The 26,487-nt window shown below is 40.3% G+C and overlaps 1 protein-coding gene across 5 annotated transcripts in view; it reads left to right on the forward strand.

Moving 5' to 3' along the window:
• Window positions 1–23,145, forward strand: part of LOC149191465 (TraB family protein) — a 181,999-nt gene extending 158,854 nt beyond the window's left edge. For all 5 annotated transcript variants that reach the window (XM_089404287.1, XM_089404289.1, XM_089404285.1 and 2 more), the window contains 2 exons: window positions 22,571–22,666; window positions 22,776–23,145. In XM_089404287.1, coding sequence (XP_089260413.1) covers window positions 22,571–22,666; window positions 22,776–23,051 — 372 coding nt within the window. In that variant the 3' untranslated portion in view covers window positions 23,052–23,145. The remainder of the gene's footprint in view (window positions 1–22,570; window positions 22,667–22,775) is intronic.
• The last annotated feature ends 3,342 nt before the right edge of the window (window positions 23,146–26,487 follow it).

Consider the following 26,487-nt stretch of genomic DNA (forward strand, 5'->3'; position numbering starts at 1 on the left):
TCTATCACCCCATTCAGAAATGCCGTTTTAACATCCATCTGATGAATCTCCCACCCCATCTGTTCTGCAAGAGATATCACGGTTCTAATAGATGTATATCTGGCTACCGGGGCGAAGGTTTTTTTGTGGTCAATTCCTTCCTTCTGATCATACCCCTTAGCCACAAACCTGGCTTTGTATTTCTCAACACTGCCATTTGCAGCATATTTAATCTTGTAGATCCATCTCGAACCTACCACTGATCTGTCTTGAGGCCTTGGCACTACCTCCTAGACATTGTTCACCATTATGGAATTGTACTCCTCTACCTTCGCATCCAGCCAAACCTGACGTTGAGCTGCCTCCTGGAAACTAGTAGGCTCCCCATCCTGAGCAACTAATGCCTGATATCTATTTGGTTGTTTTCGCTCTCTTATTGTTCCTTGGCGCACCGATGAAGTCCTCTGCATTTCGCAGAATCTGATGAAGTTCCATGCTCGTTCTTCCTTTGCCAGTAGGTGTTTCTGTTAGCTCCTCCTCATCCTGAGATTCTTCCTGATCTGAGGAAGAATTCTTTACTTCTGTTGGTTGAAGAGGTTTGACCAACGACTCCTCTTTTCACTGCTCCTCGGAAGGCATTTCTCGAGATTTTTTGAAAGCCCTGTCCTCCATGAACTTCACATCTCGTCGAACTACTAACTTCCTGCTCCTGGGAAAATAGATTCTATATGCCTTAGTGTTCTCGCTATATCCCACTAGATATCCTTTCTCTGCAGTTTGATCCAGCTTCTTCCTCTTTTCGTCGGGTACACGGCAATATGCTAAGCTCCCAAATATCCTGAAATGACTGACTTCAGGCGCCTTCCCTGTGAAAACTTTCTTTGGAGTAATCTTTCCCAATGCCCGATGAGGAGTCCTGTTTTGAACATAGACTGCTGTGTTGCATGCTTCTGCCCACAACAATTTTGGCATATCCTGATCATATATCATGGCCCTAGTTGCTTCCGCAATAGTCTTGTTCTTCCTTTTTGCTACTCCATTTTGCTCCAGATTGTAAGGAGTTGTCCACTCTTCTGATGCCCTCCTTAGCGCAAAAATCAGTGAAGTCCTTATTGACATACTCTCCACCATTATCAGAGCGCAAAACTTTTATTTTCTTCCCATTTAGATTCTCCACCAGAGCCTTGAACTCTTTGAATCGACAGAAAACCTTGTACTTGGTTTTCAGAAAATAAATCCAAGTTTTCCTTGAGTGGTCATCAATGAAGGTAAGGAAGTACTTGGCACCACTAATAGATTTAGTGGACATAGGTCCGCAGATATCTGAGTTTATCAATCCTAGTACACTCTTAGCCCTGTTCTTTCTTCTAAGAAATGTTGCTTTAGCATACTTTCCTAGAGCACATCCTCTGCATACATCATCTCATTACGTACTAAGATCCGGAACTCCTGTTATAGTGTTTCTGAGAATTCTCAGAGCCCCATGGCGCAAATGTCCCATTCTTCTGTGCCATAGTTCGTTCAAATCCTTGTCTCCATGACTGCCTTTTAGTGCCATTTGTGATTCTAGTTGTAGTCTGTAGAACCTATTACTTTTGATCCTGATTTGCACTTTCTTTTTCCAGCTTGGGTGTTTGACGTATACTTTCTCCTTGATGAAAAAAACGTCATAGCGTTTGCCTTGAAGTTGCAACACGGAAATTAAATTCATCCCCAATCCTAGTACATGCAGCACATTGGTAGCACAAAACTGCTCTCCGGTTTCTGTTTGAAAAACTATGGTACCCCTCCCTACTGGAGTACACTTTGCCTTGTTCCCCATGGTGATTTGAAAGTTCATCCTCTCCTCCCGATCATCTGAGAAATATTCCCGGATTCCCATCATATGCCAAGAGGCTCCACTGTCTATATACCATACTTCTGATGATGCAGATCTAGTCACACAAGCCACTTCTTCTTCCAACTTGGAAGCCAACATAGAGAAATCGAAGTCACTGTCTCTTGTGCAATTTTCTAAAAATCTGTGCGAGTCTCCTGACGTAGATGCCTCTACATCATGGTGTCGACCCATAATTGATTTTCCCTTCCCGTTTTTGATTATTTGCTCTGATACCATGTGAAAATTCTACCACTGCAACAACTGATTTATTTTACCTACTTATTTGCCAATAAGTTATTTACGAAAAACCCTTCACATTAAAATAAATTCTGCTGCAGATATCACACCATAATACAGAAACAAACACATGCACAAGAATCAACACATCAACATAGATATTTTGGACAAATGTCCCCGGAAAAACCTAATACGGGAAAATCGGTGCAACATAGGAGGATTTTATTATTCAACAATTCTTCAGTACAACTATGTGCCAAACTAGCTTACCCAATAGAGAACAAATTCTCCAACACTTCTCCCAACCTCAGCATCAGACTTATTTGCCTCTACGCAGTTCCCATACCTACTGTGTCAACCCCTGCCTCTCTGCGTCAGCGCTGGGCCTCTCTGCGTCACCCATGCAGGCCTTCCAGTGACTGCGCAGTTTGCTGCCTCTGCGTCTACCTGAGAGGCTTTGCGTCTGCCTCTCCAACCTCTGCGTTGGTCTCTTGGTGCTGATCCCAACTCTTTGTTTCATACCCGCTGCCTCCTGTTGCTCCCCAGACCACTAGTTCAAATTTCTCAGCTAACCCCGCTCTAGAAATCGAGCTGACTGGTCTCCCTCAGTATGTTCTCCAACTGACCCTCAAGCCTCTTCTTATACTTTTCTTGTTGGTCCTTCAACGACCGAGATTAAATCTCTAATCAATGACTAAGAAGAGATTTGGCTTGATCCATTACTTTTGGAACCTTCTAACCCAGTTTTATATTAATACCCATTAATATTTTATTTTTACTAAGTTTAGACTTAGGAACTCCATTAAAAATATTAATTATTTTAATATCTCCCAAACTGGTTAGAATCTACCCAAACCATTTCTGGGTCTTGGAGATGTCATGTGCTTTAGCCTCTCCACTAATTTTCATGGCTAGAGCACATCCGATGCTACCCCAAATCAACACTTCGTGAGATTTTTTTTGGGTTATTCTGGGTTCCTTGTGAGGAGGCTCCAGTTAATTTGCTGGAATTTTCCGAGCAGTTTAGAGGGCCGAAACACTAATTCCATTCTAGCTAGCAATAACTGAATTTACTAGATTGTTGATTTTTGGGTAACATCAGATGTGCTCTAGCTCCGAAATTTTGTGGAGGGGCTAGAACACATGAGATCTCCAAGACTCAGAAATCATTTGGTGAAATTCCACCCGGATTGTATTTTATTAAAATAATTAATATTTTTAATGGGGTTCCTAAGTCTAAACTTAGGAAAATTAAAATATTAATGGGTATTAATGAAAATATGGGTGAGAAGCTTCTAAGAGATGAGGATCAAGTCTAATTTAATCTTAGCCGTTGATTAGAGACTTAATCTCGGTTGTTGACTTGTCAACAGGAAAAATATAAATGGAGGCTCGGGGTCAGTTGGAGAGGACACATAGAGAGATTGAGGAAATCGATTTTCTGAGGTGAGAAGTCCTCAGGAGGAAAATCGCTTAGGGAGATCTTGCAGCTGAGGGGCAGGGATAGTTCGGGAATATTGACAGAGAGGCGGAGAGAAGCTTGTGGAGGCAGCGAAGTAGCCAGGAGGAGCTGACGCTGGGCCAGTCTGGGCCCACATAGCCTTGACGCAGAGCCAGAAGGGCTAGTGCAGAGGAGAAAGTTGCCTTCCACACAGAAAGTCAGAACTATTGGAATAGTTGGGAAAGCTGACATAGTGGGCAAAAGAGCTGACGTAGAGCCTCAGAGAGCTCCACGCAGGCCCACGCAATTACTATGAAGGGGCAGCGCAGTTGTAGTCGGGGCTAGCCAGTTTTGCTGCCGGATCAGCTGGAATCTGCTGGGTGAAGTGAGGTAAAACTCACTCAGGTTTTCTGCCATTGTATTTCTCTGTCACTGGTTTGCTGGGAGGGCAACCAACATTTGTATTCAGAACTACTGCTTAATAATAGAAAACCCTCAGAGCTGCTGCACCAGTTTTCCCGCATTGGGTTTTTTCGGGGACATTTAGTCCAAAAATAAGTGTCCTTTGTGTGATTGTCTCATTTATTTTTTAGTACTTGATCTGTATATTGGTGTAGGCTGCAGTGTATTTGCATTAATATTTTATGAATATTTCTGAAAATAACTTGTTAAAATAAAGAACACAAGTAGGTAATGCAAATCAGTTCACTGTAGTAGGATTTTTGGTTTGTTAGATTCAGAAATTTTCACATGGTATCAGAGCAATTGTAGATCAAGGAGGACTGAAGCCATCGACGAAAGGACAGAGGAAAATCTGTGTGTGAAGATAACTGTCCCTAGAGATAGCGCAATTTCTGGCCAAGCGCATAGGAAGGGTGACACAACACCAACGGAGGCTCACGCAGACCCTGTGTCAGCCTCATTGGGTGACGTTGTTATTGCAGAGGGCAGCGCAATGGTTACGGGCCAGCACAGAGATTGTTGAGTCTTGTTTTTCCAGTTGTCGTGGCTAGAGGTGCAGCGTAAATTCATCTGGAGTTGCTGGTGGGGTGTTGATTCTGTTGGTGCAGAACAGTACCTAGTGGGGCAGAAGCAAAGTAGAGGGAATTAGTTCCTCAGAAGATTTCTTGCTAAGAAATCTAGATCCAGTGCTGAGCAACGGCAAAAGAGATCAGAGAGGGGTGGTTCGACAGTGGTTGGCAGAAGGATTTCCGTGAAGGAAATCGAAATTCAGAGGGAGCTTGTTCCTTAGAGGATTTCTAGTGCCAAAGAAATCTAGATTCGAGTTTTGCTGGGGCAGCAACGAAAGAGGGAGAAGAGAACCAGTTCGACATTTTAGTGGCAGAGATGGCAGCCACATCTCTAGGAGAGAGGTGGGACGATATTGAGTTGTAGTCTGGAGGACTACAGTATGGGCAGGATTGTTGAGGTGCCCAAACTCTTGGATCACATATGGCTACAGGAGCCCTTAATGACAGTAGAAGAATGACGGGAGTCTGTTGGTGCGAGGGATGATGGAGCAACAGTGGTAGGGCTAGAGTGCCAAAGTTTGAAGCAACGTAGTGGAATGTTGCAGCAGTGCGGGAGGCACAAAGAAGATACAACAACAATGCATTAGCATCAGAGGGTCAGCACAGATTAGCAGCAGAGGTAGCTTCAGCATCTAGGGACATCCAGATTGACCAACATGTCAGCCATTGGGTAGCTTTTCAGTGGCTTAATTCTCAACAACTGAGTTGCAGTGCAACAGTTAGCAATGGCAGTGCTCTGGATAACATGATGCAACATATTGAGAGGGAGCTGCAGTACAGATGTAGCAGTGACAGGGGCAGTGTCATGGGCACTAGTACAGGTTGCAACAGTGCAGTGGATGAAGGGCAGCAGGCCGAGCATCAACAGTGCAGAGGACCAATGTCGTGGACCAGTGTGATACTTTTGCTGGGAAGTATTGCTAGAGCACATTCCTCGCTAAGAGGGAGTGTTGATTTTTGGGTAGCATTGGTTGTGCTCTAGCTCCAAAATTTTGTGGAGGGGCTAGAACACATGAGATCTCCAAGACCCAAAAATCGTTTGGCGAAATTCCACTCGGATTGTATTTTATTAAAATCATTAATATTTTTAATGGGGTTCCTAAGTCTAAACTTAGAAAAATTAAAATGTTAATGGGTATTAATGAAAATATGGGTGAGAAGGCTCTAAGAGACGAGGATCAAGTCTAATTTAATCTTAGCTGTTGGTTAGAGACTTAATCTTGGCCGTTGATTTGTCAACATGAAAAGTATAAATGGAGGCTTGGGGTCAGTTGGAGAGGACACATAGAGAGATTGAGGAAATCGATTTCCTGAGGTGAGAAGTTCTCAGAAGGAAAATCTATTGGGGAGATCTTGCAGCTGAGGGGTAGAGATAGTTCGGGAATACTGACAGAGAGGCGGAGAGAGGCTTGTGGAGGCAACGCAATAGCCAGGAAGAGCTGACGTTTGGGCAGTTTGGGCCCACGCAGCCTTGACGCAGAGCCAGAAGGGCCAGCACAGAGGAGAAAGTTGCCTTCCACGTAGAAAGTCGGAATTGCTGGAACAGCCGGGATAGCTGACGCATTGGGCAGAAGAGCTGATGCAAAGCCTTAGAGAGCTCCAGGCAGGCCCACGGAGTTACTGCAAAGGGGCAACATAGTTATAGCCGGGGCTAGCCAGTTTTGGTGCCGAATGAACTGGAATCTGTCGGGTGAAGTGAGGTAAAACTCACTTAGGTTTTCCGCCATTGTATTTCTCTATCATTGGTTTGCCGGGAGGGAAACCAACATTTTTATTCAGAACTACTGCTTAATAATAGAAAACCGACAGAGTTGTTGCACCGATTTTCCTGCATTGAGTTTTTCCGTGGACGTTTAGTGCAAAAATAAGTGTGTCCTTTGTGTGATTGTCTCATTAATTTTTCAGTACTTGATCTATATATTGGTGTAGGCTGCATTGTATTTGCATTAATATTTTCTGAATATTTCTGAAAATAACTTGTTAAAATGAAGAGCACAAGTAGGTAAGGCAAATCAATTCACTGTAGTAGGATTTTTTGGTTTTGTTAGATTAAAACTTTTCACATGGACCAGCACAGAGACTTGGGGAGAGTAGTTTCCAATACTTGGGCAGCTCCATTTTCACCTGGGACTTGACTAGCTTGTTGTAGCAAGCCCAAGTTCCTCTTCTTCATTTATATGTACCTTGTTTTCTCAGTTAATAAAATGGCTCAACTCTTGGTACAATTTTTGGTGCAATTTGTCATTATGCTAGTGTGTTAGTTTTATGGTTACATGTTTATGTTTTATTTGTTGTTATCACTTAATATTTCCAACTAGGAATATTACAGTGATTCCATTTGGAGCCCATCCTTGTAGAAATTTGCATTAAAATACCTCTAGGTTAGATTGGAGAATGTTAAGTCTTTACAACCATATTTCCATTTTATAATCCATAAAAAGATAGGCCATTTGAGGGAAGTCTTTTTGACCCCATTATTTTGGCACTGGTTTCTCCCATCAACCACCATATATTAAAAAATCTAAAATATTTTCCCCTTTTTTATTTTGCTTATTTGAAATCTAAAGTAAACCATTGCCATATCTTCAAATTTAGATTTCATATTCAAGTTTAGTTGTTTTGGCATAGATAAATCATATCTAAACTTGTCTCTTAATCATAATTTGACATTATTTCAAGGTTCATAGATCAAACCCTAATTGTGATTTGCCCTATAAGTTTGTATTTTAAGTATTTACCTTTTACTTGGGCTATCGTTATTCATTTTAACAATTTTGGATATTTTTTTGGCATTAGACATGAGATTTGTAATTTAACCCTTTGAACTAAATTTCACATCATTTGAAGAGGTTGAACAAGTGGTTTTCACTATTTTGTTCAAATCTTGAAATTTCCCTTAGTAATGACATAAAATTAGATTTGGACTTGGATCCACATAATTATTGATTGCGTAATTTATAAATTGGATCTAGTTGTTGTGTGCTTGGTTCTGTTAAGGCTAAAATTGACTTGTAAGAAGCATCACATTTTTAAGCATTAAATCCTATATTTGCACAGTGATATCTTGTGTTGGATTTAATTTGTTCTTGTTTAAGTAAATCTCTACATAACATGATTATTCATCTTAATATTTACTTTCCTGGGCTTTCATAATCATTACATAATTTAAAGATACCCCCTTGGCCTCTAGAGAGCTAGCCAAAAGTGCAGAGGAGATTGTATAAAGGTAATAATGATACCTATCCTAATACTTAATTCAAGGTTGCTTCCATGGATTGGGCCTTTTTTTCTTAGATTTGATTTTAGGAGGCAACACTCTACACTTAGCCAATTTTCCCTTGACTTTTCAACTTTGGAACCCTCACAAATATCTAAAGCCTTGGATTTTTTCTTCATTGTTCAAACTTTGCAATTGAACCCACTTTTCCATCCTTCACTTGTTTGAATTTTTTCCTTGGATTGATTTCATGATTGGGTTTGATTCCTTAATCAAGTTCCCTTTTCATTGTTTGAGTGGATGCCTTGTTCAATTACAAGATTGGGCGATTGCTCAATCAGCCCCCTTCTCATTGTTCAAATTGTTGGCTTGGCCCGGTTTCAAGATCAGTCCTGATTCCTCAATTGGGTGACTTTCTTATTGTTTGAGTGGATCTAGTGGCTGATTTCAATATCCTTCTCTTCATTTGGGTGAATGTTGTCATTGATGTCAAGATCGAGCCTGATTCCTCAATCAAGCCCCCTTCTCACTATTCAAACTATTGCTTTGGCTCAATTTTAAGATCAGGCCTAATTCCTCAATTGGTTCATGATCTTGATTTGGGTTGTAAAAGGAATGAAATGAAAGGCAGGAAAGAAAATGGAATACACAGAGAAATATAGCAGAAAGTACAATAATATAGTGGAAGCCCAACTTTTATCGATAACTAAAATAAAATAATACCGCAGAACACAAATTGGCAAGAATGGTGGTAGCTATCTTTGAAGGGAGAGAGATAGCAAATACATGCATTTGCAAGAGCTATTACAAGAAGCCGAAAGGATAGCCTTTTAACATAAAGAAATAACCCTAGGGGTAGAAAACCCTAACCCTAGAATATGAAGCACTAAAAGGTTTGTGGGACTTGAGGTGGTTATTTGATACATCAACTTCTTGGGGGCGCAACTGTTGCATGTAATGTTTGTTTGGTGTGTTTTACCCACCAAAATGGGTAACTCGATAGGAGAAAAATTTTCTCCTACATTTGATAGCTGGTCGGTTAGTCAGACAACCAACAACCCCTCATAGCCACCATTAGTTGATGTTATGTCATTTATCTCTGCCACTTGCATCAGCCACTTGCTTCTCACCCATCTAGCATGAGTGCATGGACGAAGGTGGGCTACCACTCTAAAGGTACTTTGATCATGTTGCAATCAGGTGATTATACTTCTCTGTTTTTAGGCATTTAGCATGCATTATGGGGTGATCTGGAAGATTGACAAACTTTGACCGTGATCTTGTTCTCTCACCTACTTGGGGGGTTAACCTTTGATCCTAGTCTAGTGGGACCTTCCTAAAGCCCTTTGAGTATAGGAGGACCACTACTTGGGAAGCCCTGATTAAGATAGCGTAGTTCCATCTTCCCATATGTCATAATTAACACCTTCCATCTTACATTACAAGTCCATATTGTTAGTTTCTGTAGCATCGGATATGTTTTAGCCACAAAATTTGATGGAGAGGCTAGAATGCACGAGATCTCCAAAACCTAGAAATTGTTTTTGCAAATTCCACCTAGAGATGACTTAATTAGATTATTAACCTATTTTTTAATGTTTCCTAAGTCTAAACCTAGGAAAACTGGTTAATTAATTTGAATTAATTAAGTCAAGGTGAGAATAGTCTAGAAATTCACACGGATCGACTTCAAGATGATCCTAGCCATTGATTAAGTTTTAATCTTGGTCGTTGGTGCTCCAGCAGAGGATTATAAGAAGTTGATGGGCACTTGGAGAATACAACATAGACACTTGGAGAATTCGATTTTTCCAGAGTAGCAACAGTCAATTGTCGGAGAGTTCGAGCTTCAATGAGGAAGTAGAGTCAATGAGGGGCAGAGACAGTGATTTGGAGGAATTTTTCCAGATCCGGAGAGGAAGCAACAAGAGACCAAGCTACACCCAGTGTGGCAGCGTAGAGGATTGCGCAGTTGCTTGAGAAGAGAAATTCGATTTGGCTGGAGGAAAATTCAGCTCAGCTTCTAGAGTTCGAGAAAGTTTTCCAAAGGGCCAGAGGATCATTTTCCTCAGCAGAGACATGAAAAACGACTTCATTAGAGGCAGTTCCGGGCTAAACGTCCAAGGGTCTGCGCACAAGTTAACGCAGAGGGTCTAGGAGGACGAGTTTTCTGAGGTAGAGTTGTGCCAGGATTGCTTGTGGAGGAAGGGAAATTCCCTTAGATAATTTTGGCTAGATTTTCTTACTATTTGGATTGCCAGTTGGGCATCCATATATTGTACTCAGATTTAAATGCTGCATAATAATAAAACCCTTAGCTGTTGCACCCATTTTCCGAAATTGGGTTTTTTCGGGGACGATTGTCCATAAATAATTGTGTCATATTTTTATGTGTGCGTGCTAGATTTTTTTCAGATTCCAGTGCTATTTTTCTTCCACAGTATTTGTTTGTGAAAATCACAGTGTGAATTATTTAGTATTTGCCGTAGCAAACTGCAAATAAATTGTTAAATAAATTAACTAGGAAAATAATTTCCAGTTGTAGTGATAGATGAAATTTTCACATGATATTAGAGCGTGAGTGATCAACCGGGAAGTTTAGAAGTGGAGAAGGGATTTTCGTTGTTCAGTGGGAACAACAGGCCAAAATTCCTAGAGGGTGCACATTCATTGACAGACAGGCTGAATTGTTGGGGCAAAAATTTGATTTTCAGTTGCAAGTTGGCAGGAAAGTCGAGTTGTCCGGGATAGTGATTCCAACAGTCAGAGGGAGTAGCATGTTGGAATTTCTAAGTCTCACTGTTAGAAATCCTTCATGTGCTTTCTGATTTATTTTTGCCTACTTGTTTTGTTTAATTAACAAGTTATTTACCATGTAAATACTGAAAATAAATACAAGTACATGCTCAACACATTACAGATCATCAACTGAAGGAAAAACAAGCACACAAGTGACATTGTTGTTTTTGGACTAATGTCCTCGGAAAAACCCAATGTGGGAAAACTAGTGCAACTATCTGAGGGTTTTATTATTAAGTAGTTTCAGAATACAATCTGGGTGCCAAACCGGCTCACCCAACAAAGAATGATCTCGGCAGTAGTACCTCCCAGTTGGAGATAGATATTCCGGCTAAAACCCTGGATGAACAATCCCACAGCTCTCAGCTTCAATCTGCCCCACGAAATCTCCAGTGTCTACCTCTAGGGACTGCATCAGCCTCTCTGGCCCAGCGTCACCCCAAATCACCCTGCGTCAGCCTTTAGAGCCTTTGTGTCACCCATGCTGGCTCTCTTTGGCACTGCGCAACTCCTGGCTGCCTCTGCGTGGGCCCTGACTGGCTCTGCGTGGCCTCTAGCTGGCTCTATGTCCCTCTCTCCCGGCTTTTGCGCTGATGCTCCCGATACCCTCTCTGCCTCTCTGCTTCTGTATTCACTGCCCCTCAGCTGCAACTCTGATCACTCCTTCGATTTCCTCAGCAAGCCCTGCCCCAGAAAATCGAATTCTTGATCAACTCGATGTATTCTCCAAGTGACCCTCAAGCCTCCTCTTATACTTTTCTCGTTGACAATTCAACAGCCGAGATTAAGTCCCTAATCAACAACTAAGATTAACTCTGGCTTGATCCATGACTTTTGGACCCTTCTAACACAGTTTTATATTAATTCACATTAATATTTTATTTTCCCTAAGTTTAGACTTAGGGACTCCATTAAAAATATTAATTATTTTAATATCTCCCAAACGGTTTAGAATCTACCCAAAAAATTTCTGGGTATTGGAGATCTCATGTGCTTTAGCCTCTCCACCAATTTTCGTGGCTAGAGCACATCCGATGCTACCCCAAATCAACACTCCCTCTTAGCGAGGACTGTGCTCTAGTAATACTCCTCACTGAGCATCGCCCTGATCATTTGGCATCGGTCCTTGTGCTGATGCTAGGCCCACTGCCCAACATCCTCTGCATTGCTGCATCATGTATTGCTGCACATGGCCCTGCCACTGCCATTGCTGCATCTGTGCGGCAACCCCTCTCTTCATGCTGCATCATGCTGCCCATAGCACTGGCACTGCTAACTGTTGCACTGCAACTCAGTTATGGAGAAGTAACTGATCTCCCAACTCCGACATCTCTGTCAGGCTAGAGACACTCATGATGCTGAAACTCCCTTTATCGCTGACAAGTGCCCCTTCTCTGACCTCTGTGCTGCTGCAGCAACTCCATGCATCTCGCACTGTTGCCTCACGCTGTCTTGGGAATCCTGCACTGTAGCTCCCTCTGTCGCTCCATCCGCATCCATCTCTACTGACATCCGCTAGTACTGCTACTCCTCTTCGGGGTTCCCGTAGCAAGCTATAATTCAAAAGGCTGGGTACCTCGATGATCCTGCCCCTCATCGCCTGTAGTCCTTCTAACTATAGCTCGATGTCTCCCCACTTCCTCTCAAGTGGCGTGTGAGCACTCATGGCACAATCATCATCTGTCTCCACTTTCTTCTCCGCCCTTGTTGGCACAGCCTTGGTCCCAAAAGCCTCTCCCTTGCTCTTCTTCCTCGGATACTAGCTTGCATAGTGACCCAGTTCCCCACAGTGGAACCATTTGACCTTGGAGAGGTTCTTCTTCTTCCGTTTCTCTTGCTTTCCCTCAGATGCTAGGGCAGCATCCTCCTCTTCCTCCTTCTTGATTCTGACCCCTTGTCGCTGCTTCCTGCCTTGGTCAGCGTTCTGATCTCTTCTTGGCAAAGGGCCGCCCACAATTCCTCCTAATCTCGAAGGTTCGACCTGCCCACTATGCTCTGGACAAACACCTCCTAGTCTTTTGAGACTGCGTTCAGGGCTGTCCTCACCATCAATTCTTGATCCGGCATGGCCCCTATGGAAGTCGGCTGATCCCGGATCTCCTTCAATTTACCGAGGAAGGTGTCGATCTGTTCTCCCTTTTGCATCTAGGATGACCGCAGATGATTTTCTAGTAGCATCTTCCTCTGCACGGAAGTATGCTAATACAATTTCGTCAGGGCCTTCCATATCACATTTGCCGTTTCCTTTTCGGCAATATGTGGTACTACATGGTCCTTAACCCCATTAAGGATGATGCTCTTGGCCCTCGCCATTGCCTCGTACTTGTCGTTCTCATTTGGGTCAATTGGGATCGCTATCATCTTCAAGGCGAAGTGCTTGAGACGATTCATGTCTAGAGTGGACAAGATTCTGGCCTTCCAGACTACGAAGTTTGAGGCTCCGTGCAGTCTGTCCTGGTCTCTTACATCGTTCACTGCCATTTCGCTGCTCTACTTCCCTCATGGAAGTTCTCGGTGTGACTCCCTCTGAGCCTCGATTTCCCTCCTGGAAACCCCTCTTCCAATGTCGAGATGCCCCCACTCCGATCGTTAGTGCAGCTGCACTGCTGATCTGGATTTCTTGGCTATAAATCCTCGGCAGCAACTCCCTCCTCCTTGGTCTTGCCCTGTTAGGTACTGTTCTGACCACAGTACCCCACCAACTTCACTCCGCAACTTACCCACAGCCTCCTATGCCTTAGCAAACTGAAGGTTAGAGCTTCTAGGCTCTGCGCAATCCCAGCACCAGCAAAATCCACACCTCCTGGCCACGGGCGTCAATCCTTCCTGACTGAGAAAGATGACCGGGCACTGCGTAGGTCAGGTTTGCTCCCTTCTGCCACTGTGTTGATCCTCCTTCCGGCTCAAACTTGATGATGTAGGCACAACGTCATCCCTTCCTTGCTGCTTATCCACTAGGAACAACTTCTGTCACTCGGGACAGTGTTTCTGCTGCTGTTGCTCTGCTCAGCTGACGCCCTTAGTTCTCTTGTGATCTACAACCTCGCTTTGATACCATGTTGGAATTTCTAAGTCTAACTGTTAGAAATCCTTCATGTACTTTCTGATTTATTTCTGCCTACTTGTTCTGTTTAATTAACAAGTTATTTACCATGTAAATACTGAAAATAAATACAAGTACACGCTCAACACATTACAGATCATCAAATGAAGGAAAAACAAGCACACAAGTGACACTGTTGTTTTTGGACTAATGTCCCCGGAAAAACCCAATGCGGGAAAACCAGTGCACCTATTTGAGGGATTTATTATTAAGTAGTTTCATAATACAATCTGGGTGCCAAACCGACTCATAATAGCTCAATTTGACATATTGTTTACGTAAAAACATCAACGCAAAATGGAAACTAGTAAGGGAAGATTTCCTAAAACCTTTAGTAAATGTGTTGACACACTATTTAAAATCAAAGGATCACTCGTAGGAAGAGATATCATAATCTCTATCAGTCCTACTAAAAGAAGTAATTATGTTAGTCCTAAATGTGCTAATGAAGCGAACAAAGTTCCTTTACAAATTAATTGCTCAAGAAGACTTGGAAAATAGAGATATCCATTTAGGATACAAAGATTATATATTAAATGTGTGAATTTTGTCACGACCCATAAGGGACAACGTCGTCGATATGAACCAATGTATTGGATTAGGGATTGAATGGCAGTGTTAGAATTGGAACCAACAGAGTAGTCGCAGAATGAGGAGGTTACGATGACATAATTTTTGTCGGTTGCAACGTGTGGAGGCTTGAGCGTGAAACGAGGTTTTTGTCTGTTGCGGTGTCAGTGCTTAGGTTGACGAGGGTGGGGTGTTGTCGGAGATGGGGGCAGCGTTTGCAATTAACAGGGTACAATGATTGAGAAGGGTTGAGGCGAGTGGCTGGCAACGAGAGCAGGGTTGTGGTGTTTACAATAGGGAAGAGACGACATTCGGGGCTGCGGCTGGTGCATTTTGTTCAGTTGCAGTTGCGTGGTCGTCTTTTTGCAGCGTTGTCACGATTGAACGTAGCGTTGGCAGGGGCTTCGATGACGTTGGCACTGTGGCTGCAGCGTGTGGTTTCGTATTACGGTGGTGGCGTGCTTCTGTCCTACTATGGTGGCGTGCTTTCGTCCGGCTACACGCAGATGGAAGACGACGATATGGCAGGGTTGATCGGGCTGACATGTAATGTCGTGAGTTTCCTTTTTTCTTTTCTTAATTATATTTTTTTTAATACATATATATATATATATATATATATATATATATATATTTGTTTTTATTTTTATTTTTTTAACTTTTGACTTATTTTGATTTATTTTTCTATTTTTCATAATTATTTTGTTTTTTTTTTCTAAATATATATTCTCTTTTATTTTATTTTAATTTTTTGGAATATATATATTTGCTTTCTTAATGGCCAAAGGCCTGGCGGCAAATCCGACAGAATGGAGAACGTCCAATTCTATAGCGAAATGCTTCAATTATACGGTAATAAGGTTGACGAAGTTGATGGCCAAAGCCCTGGTGATGAGCCAATGTGGCTCTGATACCAAATGAAGCGAACAAAGTTCCTTCAACAAATTAATTGCTCTAGAAGACTTGGAAAATAAAAATATCCATTTAGGATACAAAGATTACATATTAAATGTGTGAATAAGAATGAATGATTTTCAAATGAGAATGAGAGGCTTGCTTTATATCAGGCAAGTGTCTCTTCACGAAGAGTCATGTCTCATTTAGACATGCCTCTTTAGCCTAATTACTAGTTTAACTAATCATTATTTATGCTTATTATCATTTACATTATTTTACATTATTTATATATATTTTATTCGTAACATTGCCTTCTTCCTCAAAAAGCTTTGTCCTCAAAGCTTGTCGATGAAAAAAGCTTAATCTCTTTTTTGGCTTCAAATGACTTTCTCTCTCGGAACAATCATCTTTGTCGATACAAGCTGATATGATCTTCTAAGTGACAAACAAAATTGTCGCACTGAGAAGGGATCAGACCATCCTAGATTAATTTTCTATGTAATATTATGATCACTGGAATTTTGTAACGACTTGTTAGCATAAGACTGGAGTGAGATTACATCACTATTATCTGGAACATCAGTTTGTCGTTTCTGGTCTGAATAGTTCCGATACATAGCGTGGTTGATTTGTCTATTCTCATGATTCGGATGTCGATATGGGACTTTATTTTCCCTTATTAGGTGTGTGGAAATTTTTTGATTTACTTTAGGGAATGATGTTGTTGAGTTCGTTACCAAACCTTCACTTGAGGTGTTTATCATCTGAACTGCAACATCCAAGCACGTCTTTTCTTCAACTTGCTTGTCATCTTTTTGAGTTGTGACATTTATTGGATCGGTATCTGTTGTTTTGTCCTCAACTTGAATTCCTACATTTGATGCTTCTTTCTCAATAAGTTGTTGTACCTTGTTTTCTAATGACTTCTTATCCTTCTTAAGTTTCTTAATTTGCATCAGTAATTTTGCACTATGGTTTTTAAGTCGAGAAACTTCTTCATTTTTGTCAAACAGTGATTTTGTTAATTTCATTTTGCATATTTTGTAATACTTTTTTACCTTCTTGAGAAATTACTTTTGAAATATCTGATATATCTTCTGGTGTTACTGAATTTGGTTTCAATGTAACATCTTAGAGTGTTATTTTCTTCTTCTTGTGGGAAAATGTCAAAAACTTTTTTTTTGTATTTAGAATAAAGGACCCTAGAGTTTCCATCCAGGGTGAGCCCAAAACAATGTCACTATTGTCAAAAAATAAGGTTTTCACGATGAATTGCGAGGTAAAAGTATAATCTCCAATACTTAGGTGTAGATTGCTTATGTCATATTGTTTGTCACATGTGTCAACAAAAATCGTTTCAACTATATTTGATTCAAGAATCACCAATTGAGGACAAAGCTTTTTGAGGAAAAAGGCAATGTTACGAATAAAATATATATAAATAATGTAAAATAATGTAAATAATAATAAGCATAAATAATGATTAGTTAAACTAGTAATTAGGTTGAAGAGGCATGTCTAAATGAGACATGACTCTTCGTGAAGAGACACTTGCCTAATATAAAAGCAAGCCTCTCGTTCTCATTTGAAAATCATTCATTCTTATTCATTCATACATTTTAATATATATTATTGTATCTCAATGGAGATCTTCATATTCCAAGTTTTCTGGAGTAATTAATTTATAGAAGGAACTTTGTTCGCTTCATTTGGTATCTCAATGGAGATCTTCATATTCCAAGTCTTCTGGAGTAATTAATTTATAGAAGGAACTTTGTTCGCTTCATTTGGTGTGAATAAGAATGAATGATTTTCAAATGAGAACGAGAGGCTTGATTTTATATCAGGCAAGTGTCTCTTCACGAAGAGTCATGTCTCATTTAGACATGCCTCTTCAACCTAATTACTAGTTTAACTAATCATTATTTATGCTTATTATCATTTACATTATTTTACATTATTTATATATATTTTATTCATAATAGCAACAGAGTGGCAACAGAGGGAGCACAGGTAGCAGCAGAGGTAGCTTCAACATCACGAGGCTTCCGGACTTACCAGGATGTCAGTGTTTGGGTGAAGTCAGATACTTACTTCTTGGTAACTGAGTTGCAGTGCAATAGTTAGCAGTGGCATTGCTATGGGCAACATAATGCATCATGTTGAGAGGGAGTTGCAGTACAGATGTAGCAGTGGAAGTGGTAGTGTCATTGGTAGCAGTATAGGAAGCAGCAGTGCAATGGATGTAGGGCAACAAGCCAAGCATCGACACAGAGGACGATGCGGAGGATCAGTGTGATGCTTGTATGGTGAAGCATTGCTAGAGCGCATTCCTCGCTAAGAGGGAGTGTTGATTTTGGGTAGCATCGGATGTTCTCTCGCCATGAAATTTTGTGGAGAGGCTAAGGCACATGAGATCTCCAAGACCCAGAAGTCATTTGGGGAAATTCCACTTGGGTGAGGAATTATTAAAATAATTAATATTTTTAATGAGCTCCTAAGTTTAAGCTTAAGAAAATAAAAAATTAATGTGTATTAATAAAATATGGGTAAGAAAGTTCTAAGTGACGAGGATCAAGCCAATTCTAATCTTAGTCGTTGATTAGGGACTTAATCTCAGCCGTTGATTCGTCAACAGGAAAAGTATAAGAGGAGGCTTGAGGGTCGGTTGAAGACACACCAAGTGATCAAAGAATTCGATTTTATGGGGCGAGGTTTGTTGAGGAAATCGAGTTAGTGATCAGAGTTGCAATGAGGCAGTTCAACAAGGGACTTTTCATCGAAGGCTGAAGAATACATAGCAGAGAAGCAACATAGTGCCTGGAGAGACAGTGCAGGCCCTAGAAGGGATGACGCAGAGGCCGAAGAGCTGATGCAGAGGACACAGAAGGCTGACGCAAAAGTCGTAGAGGCTGACACTGGGGAGATTCTGTGGGGTCGACTGAGAACAGATCAGCAGATTCTGAGCCGGGGAGGGTGACAGATATCTTGGAGGAGTGACGCAGTTCCAGAGCAGTGCTTGGAGTAGCTTTTGCTGTCCAGCATAGGTAACAACCGAAGTCACTGTGGGGTTTGATCATCTGGTTGTTGATTTGTCGGAATATCTGTCTCCGGATAGAGATACTACTGTTGAAGATATTCTCTGTTGGGTGAGCCATTTCTGGCACCCTAGTTGTATTTACGAATTTGCTTAATAATACAAACCCTCTATATGCTGCACTAATTTTCCCGAATTGGTTTTTTTGGGGACAATTTTCCAAAAATAACGGTGTCCCTTGTGTTATTGTTTCTTTTATTTTAGTGCATGATTTGTATATCTGTGAAGGCTGCAATAGTGTTTACTTCGATGTTTATGCAATTAAATAACTTGTTAATGTAAAGAACAAGTAGGAGATTGTAAACCAGTAATTGCAGTAGGGGTTTTTGATGTGTTAGATTCAGGAATTTTGACATATAAGGATAGAAATGATGAGAGATGTCCACATATTGGGTATAGGGATGTAGGAGGGAGCAATCATGGATTACATGAGTTACCCCAACCTTTGTTGTTCCACCCCTCTTTATTTTTCTTTTTCCTTTTCTTAATTTTTCTTTGTATTACTTCTTGGGGTTCTAGTAAATGAGAGCATGCTGTGAATGATGTAAAGCAGTTATTACCCCCTTAAGGTGGGGCAGTTCATCGACCATGAGGGGTTGGGCCGTGCATGGGTTCCTTAATGATGTGGGGGCACTCATGGGGCCCTAGGAACTAGGGTGATGGCCATTATAAGGGGTAGAGCTCATGTTTGGCTTTTTCCCACGTGCTATTTAATGTCTCGGCCATCTTTTGCATTTTATAATATTCTTTTTTGTTTCTTGCTTGTGGCCATGATATGATTTTAACTTTCTTTTATCTGCATCAACCTCTGAGGAAAAATTTCCAGGTCCTACCTAGATATGTGGACAAGGGGGGGGGTTTGTGCTAGTGCCTTGTGGACCCAAAGAAGAAAAATGATGAAATAGGGCTTGTAATGTGTGGAGGGGAGTGAAAAATGTGGTATGGGAAAACGAGACCATGCTACCAAAATCAGGGTTTCCCAAGTAGTGCCCTTCCTAGCACCATATAAGGGAGATCCCATGGGACTAGGATTAAGGATTAACCCCCCATTTAAGGTAAGGAACAATACCACGGTCAAAGAGCTTCCATCTTCCAAGTCACCCAATAATCCATTCCCAAAATGCCCAATGAAAAATAAGCATAAGCACCCGATTGCACAATGAAAAACATACCTTTTGCATCAAAATGTCCACTTCTAACATATGCTATCAACAGATGGGCGAGGAAACATATAATTTATGCAGGGAGCAGAGATAAAGTGGCACATCACATCTGCTATGAGGTGGCTCTCAGGGGTTGCTGCCTGCCAGCTGAAGAAGATGACTAGGAAATAATCTCTCCTAGGGGTCCCCGCTTTTGGTGGGTAACAAATTCAATAGAAAAGGTTAAATCCATGCACTATTTTTCTTTGTCATAAATTCAATCTAAGCTTCATCTATTAAACATGTTGCCTTTGGTTGACAAACAAGAACTCTTACCTTAGGAAATATTGATGGTTCCCCTCTCCTAGCTCGAAGGCCTAAGGTGGCGTACTAGGACACATTCTGCACTATGCCTTGACATTTGGCTTCTTTGGTAGATATATGGGACAATGGGATGGATCCAATTTATTTTATTATTCAATATAAGATTAACCCTTTCAATCCTTGCAATTTGGGCAATAATATCATAATGTTTATATATCCTTCTTGATCAGTAAATCATGAAGGAAAAACATATAATCTATGGAGGCTTATTGTTTAGTCATGTTATCTTTACATGTGATATTCCTACTTAGTATTTTACTAAGTAAATATCAATTTTGCTCAATTTTGGTTTATTACATGGTTACACTTAGGAGAGGTGGGCTTAGGGGACCCACATTTGATTTTTTCCATAGGAGGCACTCCAACATTCGAGTTTGATGAAAGATTGCGGCCTTGGTGGAGCGTGGGGGCCACCACAAGGGAATTTCGACCCACATGGAGAGTACGCTCTCATTGGAGCAGAATTGGTGAGAGGAATTCGATGTGGGCCCACATGGGCAATCTTGGAGGCAATTTGACAAAAGGAAGGAGGGACTCTCATTTTTCTCATTCATCTATCATTTCAAAATTTATCTCTTGACATAGCATGCTTGAGCAGTGAGCCAAGTCTGCATGTGTTGTTCAGCACATGGGTGTTTCCAAGCAGAGATCCCAACCCTTGCTTCGGTGGACTTCGAGTGCCAACCCAAGGAGGGAGTTCTACTTAGTCCCAAATCATACCAGCAGCAGTGAGGTCGTACCACAATAGAGAGGAAGCTACAACAGTGCAAGGGCTGTGCAGTCTTGGGTAGAGACACTCCGAGAGGTTGAGGAGTGAGTGGAGTTTGAGGTGGAAACTTGGAGGGAAGGCCTGAGGAGCCTTCTAACATGGATTTCCAACATTTTTGGAGCATTTAGCAGCAGATTCTACAGGTGGGTCGATTTGCCCAGCAGCAGAGCCACTCAAGCCAAAGAGGGTCAAATTTCCGGGGTCAAGCTTTGGCCAAACCCTTCGTGGGTTATTCTGGGTTTATTGAGGAGAGGTCGGGGTTAATTTCCTGGAATTTTTTTAGTAGTGGAGAGGGCCCTAGCAGCAGATCCTTTCATGAAGCGACACATTTATGGGCATCTACAATGCAATACTTTGGCAGCATAGCAGCAGTTTGGAGGAGGGTGTCTCACTTGTATTTTTGGGCTTTGCTAGCTTGCCTAGAGCAAGCCCAGGTGCACTCATTCCAGCACCTATTTGTACACCTCTTTCCATTAATAAAAAGAGTACACAACGTAGTTTTGGGTGTCAATTTGTGGACTGATTGCTTGTTACTGTTTCATGGTGTTTTTTCTAGTTTGCTTTGCATATTTACTGTTAATTTTCCTTAGGGATATTACATTACATCTATCATCAAGAAGGAAAAACATCTAATCTATAAAGGCTTATTGTTTAATCATGTTATCTTTGCATCTATCAAGTGTTTTTTCCTTCTTGCCTTTGTATCTTAATACACTTATATTTTCTTTGCTTCACTTCTCGTGACCTAGAAAATAATCCCTATAAATTTCTTCTTGAATGAGTTTTGGGTGATTTTGATCTTCATGGTCCCTTACAGCATGTCCTGGTTTATTCAAATTTGTAATGGAGTTCGATCTAAGATATAATCAGATTAGCATATAGTTGAGAACCCTTTAAAAATTTGTTAGTATGACTCCATTTTTGATAGACATGCCATTATTGATCTTGGTTTCTTCAAAGGTTTGAGATGGGAGGGATGCATTTTTTAGAAAATGCAATATGCTTCTTACTTGCAAAACATAGTAAGTAATGGTGATGCACCTTGGGAATTTTTCGTTTGCATAACTCCGAACTTTGTGACAAAGGAATTGCCTTATGTCTTCCTCTTGAGAAGAGTTTGATTGCTTGCTCAACCATGTTGAAAAATTCAATGATAGATAATTGTCTAAGTCGAAGAACATGACAAACATATGTGTTTCATGTTATCATCTCATTGGTTAGAAATTTAGCAGAGGGGATCACATTTGTTTCCTCACTCAGCTAGAATCAACCAGTAGTTCTATTGATTAGAATTGCAATTAATTATGTTTCAAAGAGAGAATCATCTACATGTTTGGATTATAGGGTATGCTTGTCTACATGTTCATTAGTATTGAATGCAAGGACTAGCATTTAATGATCATAATCATTGCAGTTGTTTTATACTAAATACTAATATTGGATTCTGGGTGGATTGTCATAGAAGGTTGGCCATGTTCAAAATTTTCGATTTTGGTCCTCCCTCAATGTCTGGAATTATCCTTGTCACCTTATGGTGATTCCTAAGACAAATCTGATGGCTTCTAGTGACAATGTATGACAAGGATAGACGCGATATTTGGAATTTTGATTACCATAGATGTATCATGATTGAGATTATGAATCTGATATACGAGAATGATTATGATGCATTTCCTATTAGATGTTTGCTCCCCATTTAGCCCTTTTGTCCTAGGTTTTATCTTTATATTCCACTAGTTAAAGTGTTAAGTTGCTTTGTTGCATAAAATACGCATTGTCACTCTTCCATTTTGTGTTTTTTCCATTTCATCTATAAAAGTTTGCTCAATACAAATATAATAGAAACCCTTTAATTTTCCTCATAGTTGCAACATTGGCTCTGATACTTTATCTATTGTATTCATATTTGTCAAACATTTCATTTTAGTTTTATTCAATGATTAACTCTGTATAGATAAAAACATAGCTTGTTGAATCCATACTTTCTATCCTAATATAGTACTTTGATATCCAATTATATTTCAGAAGTTGAAGACAGATGATTCGATGTCAACGATGTTCAAAGAGTTAAGCAAGTTCTACCCATCATTACTACAACCTCTCATCCATGAGAGAGACGTGGTAATATTTATTTCTTTAACTATTATCTTTAATGATATTTATATAAAATTTCAAGCAAGGAGATTTTAGAAATATCTATCGACATTGATATATCACATTTTTTGCTCAGTATCTTGCATGGTCATTAAAGCGAAGTAAAGCAGTTAATGGTAGTAAGAAGGTAGTTGGAATCATCGGAAGGGGTCACATGTGTGGTGTAGTGCATGCCTTGAAGCATGATCACAATCACTTGCGCTTTCGTGATCTCGTAGGTGGAAGAAGGCCAAACAATGACAATATGAAGGATTGGATGAGATCGTTAGTTAGTGGCTTCATTAGAGACACACTTATCACTATTATTGTTTTATGGTTTGTGGAGCACCAAAATATTAGATTTGGACTTTAAACATTGTTCCAATTTTTAATGTATGAAATTTGTTGAGAAATCTTCTTATTATGCATTTAATAAATCAAAATCTTACTAAGGTTATTTGAGACACAAATAATATTCATTTTTCCTTTATCTCTGAGTAGGAATATTCATTTAAACTAAAGGAAATGTTATTATTGATTCTTACTATTAATCATCATTATGCACCGTAATGAGTTTTATTATTATTAGTAGTAAGTAGTTGTTTATATTAAAAGGGTAAAATATTGTAACTTGCAAAATGTCTGAGAGGGCAGAGCATGAGAATGAATAGAAACTCATCGACCAATATGGCTATAGGATTGCAAGATTGACATAAACCACGAACCTTACAACATTGTAGAGTGACATTGGAAACAGAAACAAAGAAATCACTAGAGATTATACTGTCATTAGCATGCCCTATCATAGTAACATAGCTTGTCATAATGGGTACATATATACTACCTCATTGCTCTTTGGCCTTGGTTTGTCAACTTTTATTTTCCCTCCAGTGTCATGCAATAGTTGAGCCAAGAGAGCTTTTACTTGAGTGAGCTCACTGTTCTACTTGGGGAGCTCTTTGGAAAGAGTTATGAGAGTAATTTCCAAGTATGACAGAAGATCTGTCACCAACTCTTGAAACTTCTTATGTGCATCCACACTAGAGGCCATGAAGGATGTAATGTTCCACATCGTTCAGAGTGCTCTTGTAGACGGTGCCTTGCTTCAGGTGTTCATAGGATCATGAAGAGAGAAATAAGACTAAGGGATGCCTGTTACCTACCAAGGTGTGGGGTAACCTCAACGGGGCATGCATTCTTGGGTCACTGGAATGCTGATGAAATCTGTGCATATCAGTATTACCCCTTTGAACTGAAGTTTGATTATGTTAGAACATAAGGTTCATTGATACAGCAATAGAGAAGAAATGTTTGGAGCATGCCTGGTAACATGTACAGTACAGGAAGATTTGACACATTTTATACACTTTGCTGAAATTCAGTGACAAACTGTGCCTAGTCCCTCGGTGTATGATTTCTAGCACAATAGAAGTATATAAAGGTTAAATTCGGCCACTGTTGGATCAGGTCCAGTGCTTGGTTGTTGATATATGATCAGAAATTTGTAACAGCAGTTGCTCATATTTCAGAACCAGCATACCAATAGGGTTACAGGGTGCGGCCATAGATGGGGTTACCAAATTTCCTGTTGCAGCTCTGTCCCAAGGATTTTGGAATTGCAGGACCTGTTTGAGTAGAACAGTATATGAAAGTGGGAGAGCTGCTCCAGGGTGAATACTCAGACCTATTCACTGTGCACTGAGGAACCTCGGCCTGATTCTAATGTTTCCCTTTTGTTTGACAAGCAAGAAAAGGCGCAAACAGATTGTATACCTCACCCTAAAACAGTCCGAACATAGAGAAAAGGTTCATCAGAGTTACAGCCAGCATGTTTACCTCGGATCTGCAGTAGATTTGAGAGCTTCCTGCGGTAATTCAGACCTGTTTTGAGCAGTGTTCCACGGGGACGCGCCCCCTAGGGTCGGTTGCGCGCACCCCTCGCACCCCACGCACCCGGGACGGGTGGACGTCTGGGGAAACGTTTCTCATGTCCCCCTTTTGGGGAGACGCGGGGAGATGCAGGGGGGGGTTTCCCCAGCATGGGGGACACGACTCTCCAAAAGGGGGACCCCTAGGCGTCCCTCCTCAATATGGGCTATGCGTCCCCTGTTAGATTTACTTGTAAACAATAATTTATGACAAGGAAAACCTAGTATTTGACCATATTTCCCTACTAATGCTATGCAATTCATGGTAATGTTAAATTCTTAAAGTAAAGTGACATTCTCCTTTATGTCACTTTTACTTAAATTTTTAACATTACCATGAAATGACTTAGGATGTTTGAGAGTGGTTCCGACCTCATTGGATTTCATATGGAGAAAGTAGAATTTTAGATCTCACTCAAAATCCAACGGACTTAACAGTTTTTCAGGAATTCAGGATTCGATGGATTGCAATGTTTCCATTGCATTTTGTCATGTACAAGGGTATGGATTTAGTATTTAATCAAGAGCACCAAGCCCTCTTTGTACTTTAGAGTGACTTTTAGACTCACCACTCCACTGTTTTTGAGTTTTAGTTATATCAATTTACTATTCCAGTGTTCAGATTTCAGTATCTACTATAGTCTATTTTGCTTAGTACTAATTAGGTTCTAGAATGATGAATGATGAATTCTAATTTTAAATCAATTTAGAATCTAGAATGATGAATGATGAATTTAATTTTTAAATCAATGTAGATTCTAGAATGGTGAATAATGAATAATGAATATGGATTGGAGTATTTCATTATTGAATCTCATGGTCTATGGATGAATCATGTATGTATTAGTAAGGATGATGAGTATGGATCAATGTATTTCATTATTTAATTCAATTATGTATGTATCAATGCATTTATGCTTTCATTATTGATTATATATATATATATATATATATATAAAGGAAAATATATATATATACACCCTGATGTCCCCCCTAAATTTCTCTAAAATTTGAGGGTACTCCCACACGTCCCCCTTGTGCGTCTCCCCACACCCTTGTTTCCCCGTCCCGGAGTCTTGGTGGAACATTGGTTTTGAGGTATTACAGAGGCATGCTGCAGGCTTTCTGGGTAAGGTACAGAGTGACCTAATTGCCAGCGAAAAGAAATATGGAAAAAGGGTTGATGTGAGCATATATATATATATGTATGTATCTATGGGTGGAACTCTTGAAAAATATTGGGGGCAACCTGAGATTTATTTTTAAAAAGTCAGAGTTATGTGTTAGGGCTAACCTGTTGAGGGTTTGGGTCAACAATTGTGTGTCTTGCTTACAGAATGGACCCTTATTGGAGGAACTGGCTCATTGTTTGCTGGATAGATATATTTACGTCGGAACTCACATGTCCACATTTAAGGGCCTTGGATGGGAAATTTAAAGATTTTTTGGAGAAGTTATGTGATTGAAGGGCCTTTGGAGACTGGATGCTGCAGCAAAGCACCCCTTAGTCCCTTATTTGTGGTGATTAGGTCATCTTTTGAGGGCTTAAGCCTGTAATTCTTGTACATGTGGTATTAGAAGCAATGTGGAAAAAGTCGAAGTCATGATTAATTCGGCAAGGGTCCAAAAGTTGAAAAACTCGGCAAAGTCTGGAGTTTTTTGAAAAAGTCGGCAAAAAGTTGGCAAAATTAAAAAAACAAAAAATTATTCATTTTTTAAATTTTTTTTTAACATCTAGATTATCCACAACATCAAATAAATGCATTTCCTCATAAACATGTAAAGAAAGCTAATATATAATATGTATATGAAGTCTAGTGCTACATCAGATATCAAAATAGTGAATCAACTCCTAAATTTTGAGTCATGTTTGAGTCTCAA

Source organism: Pinus tabuliformis, chromosome 2_2, assembly GCF_031772625.1.
Source record: "Pinus tabuliformis cultivar Carrire ecotype Pingquan chromosome 2_2, CPIR1, whole genome shotgun sequence".
NCBI lineage: Eukaryota > Viridiplantae > Streptophyta > Pinopsida > Pinales > Pinaceae > Pinus > Pinus tabuliformis.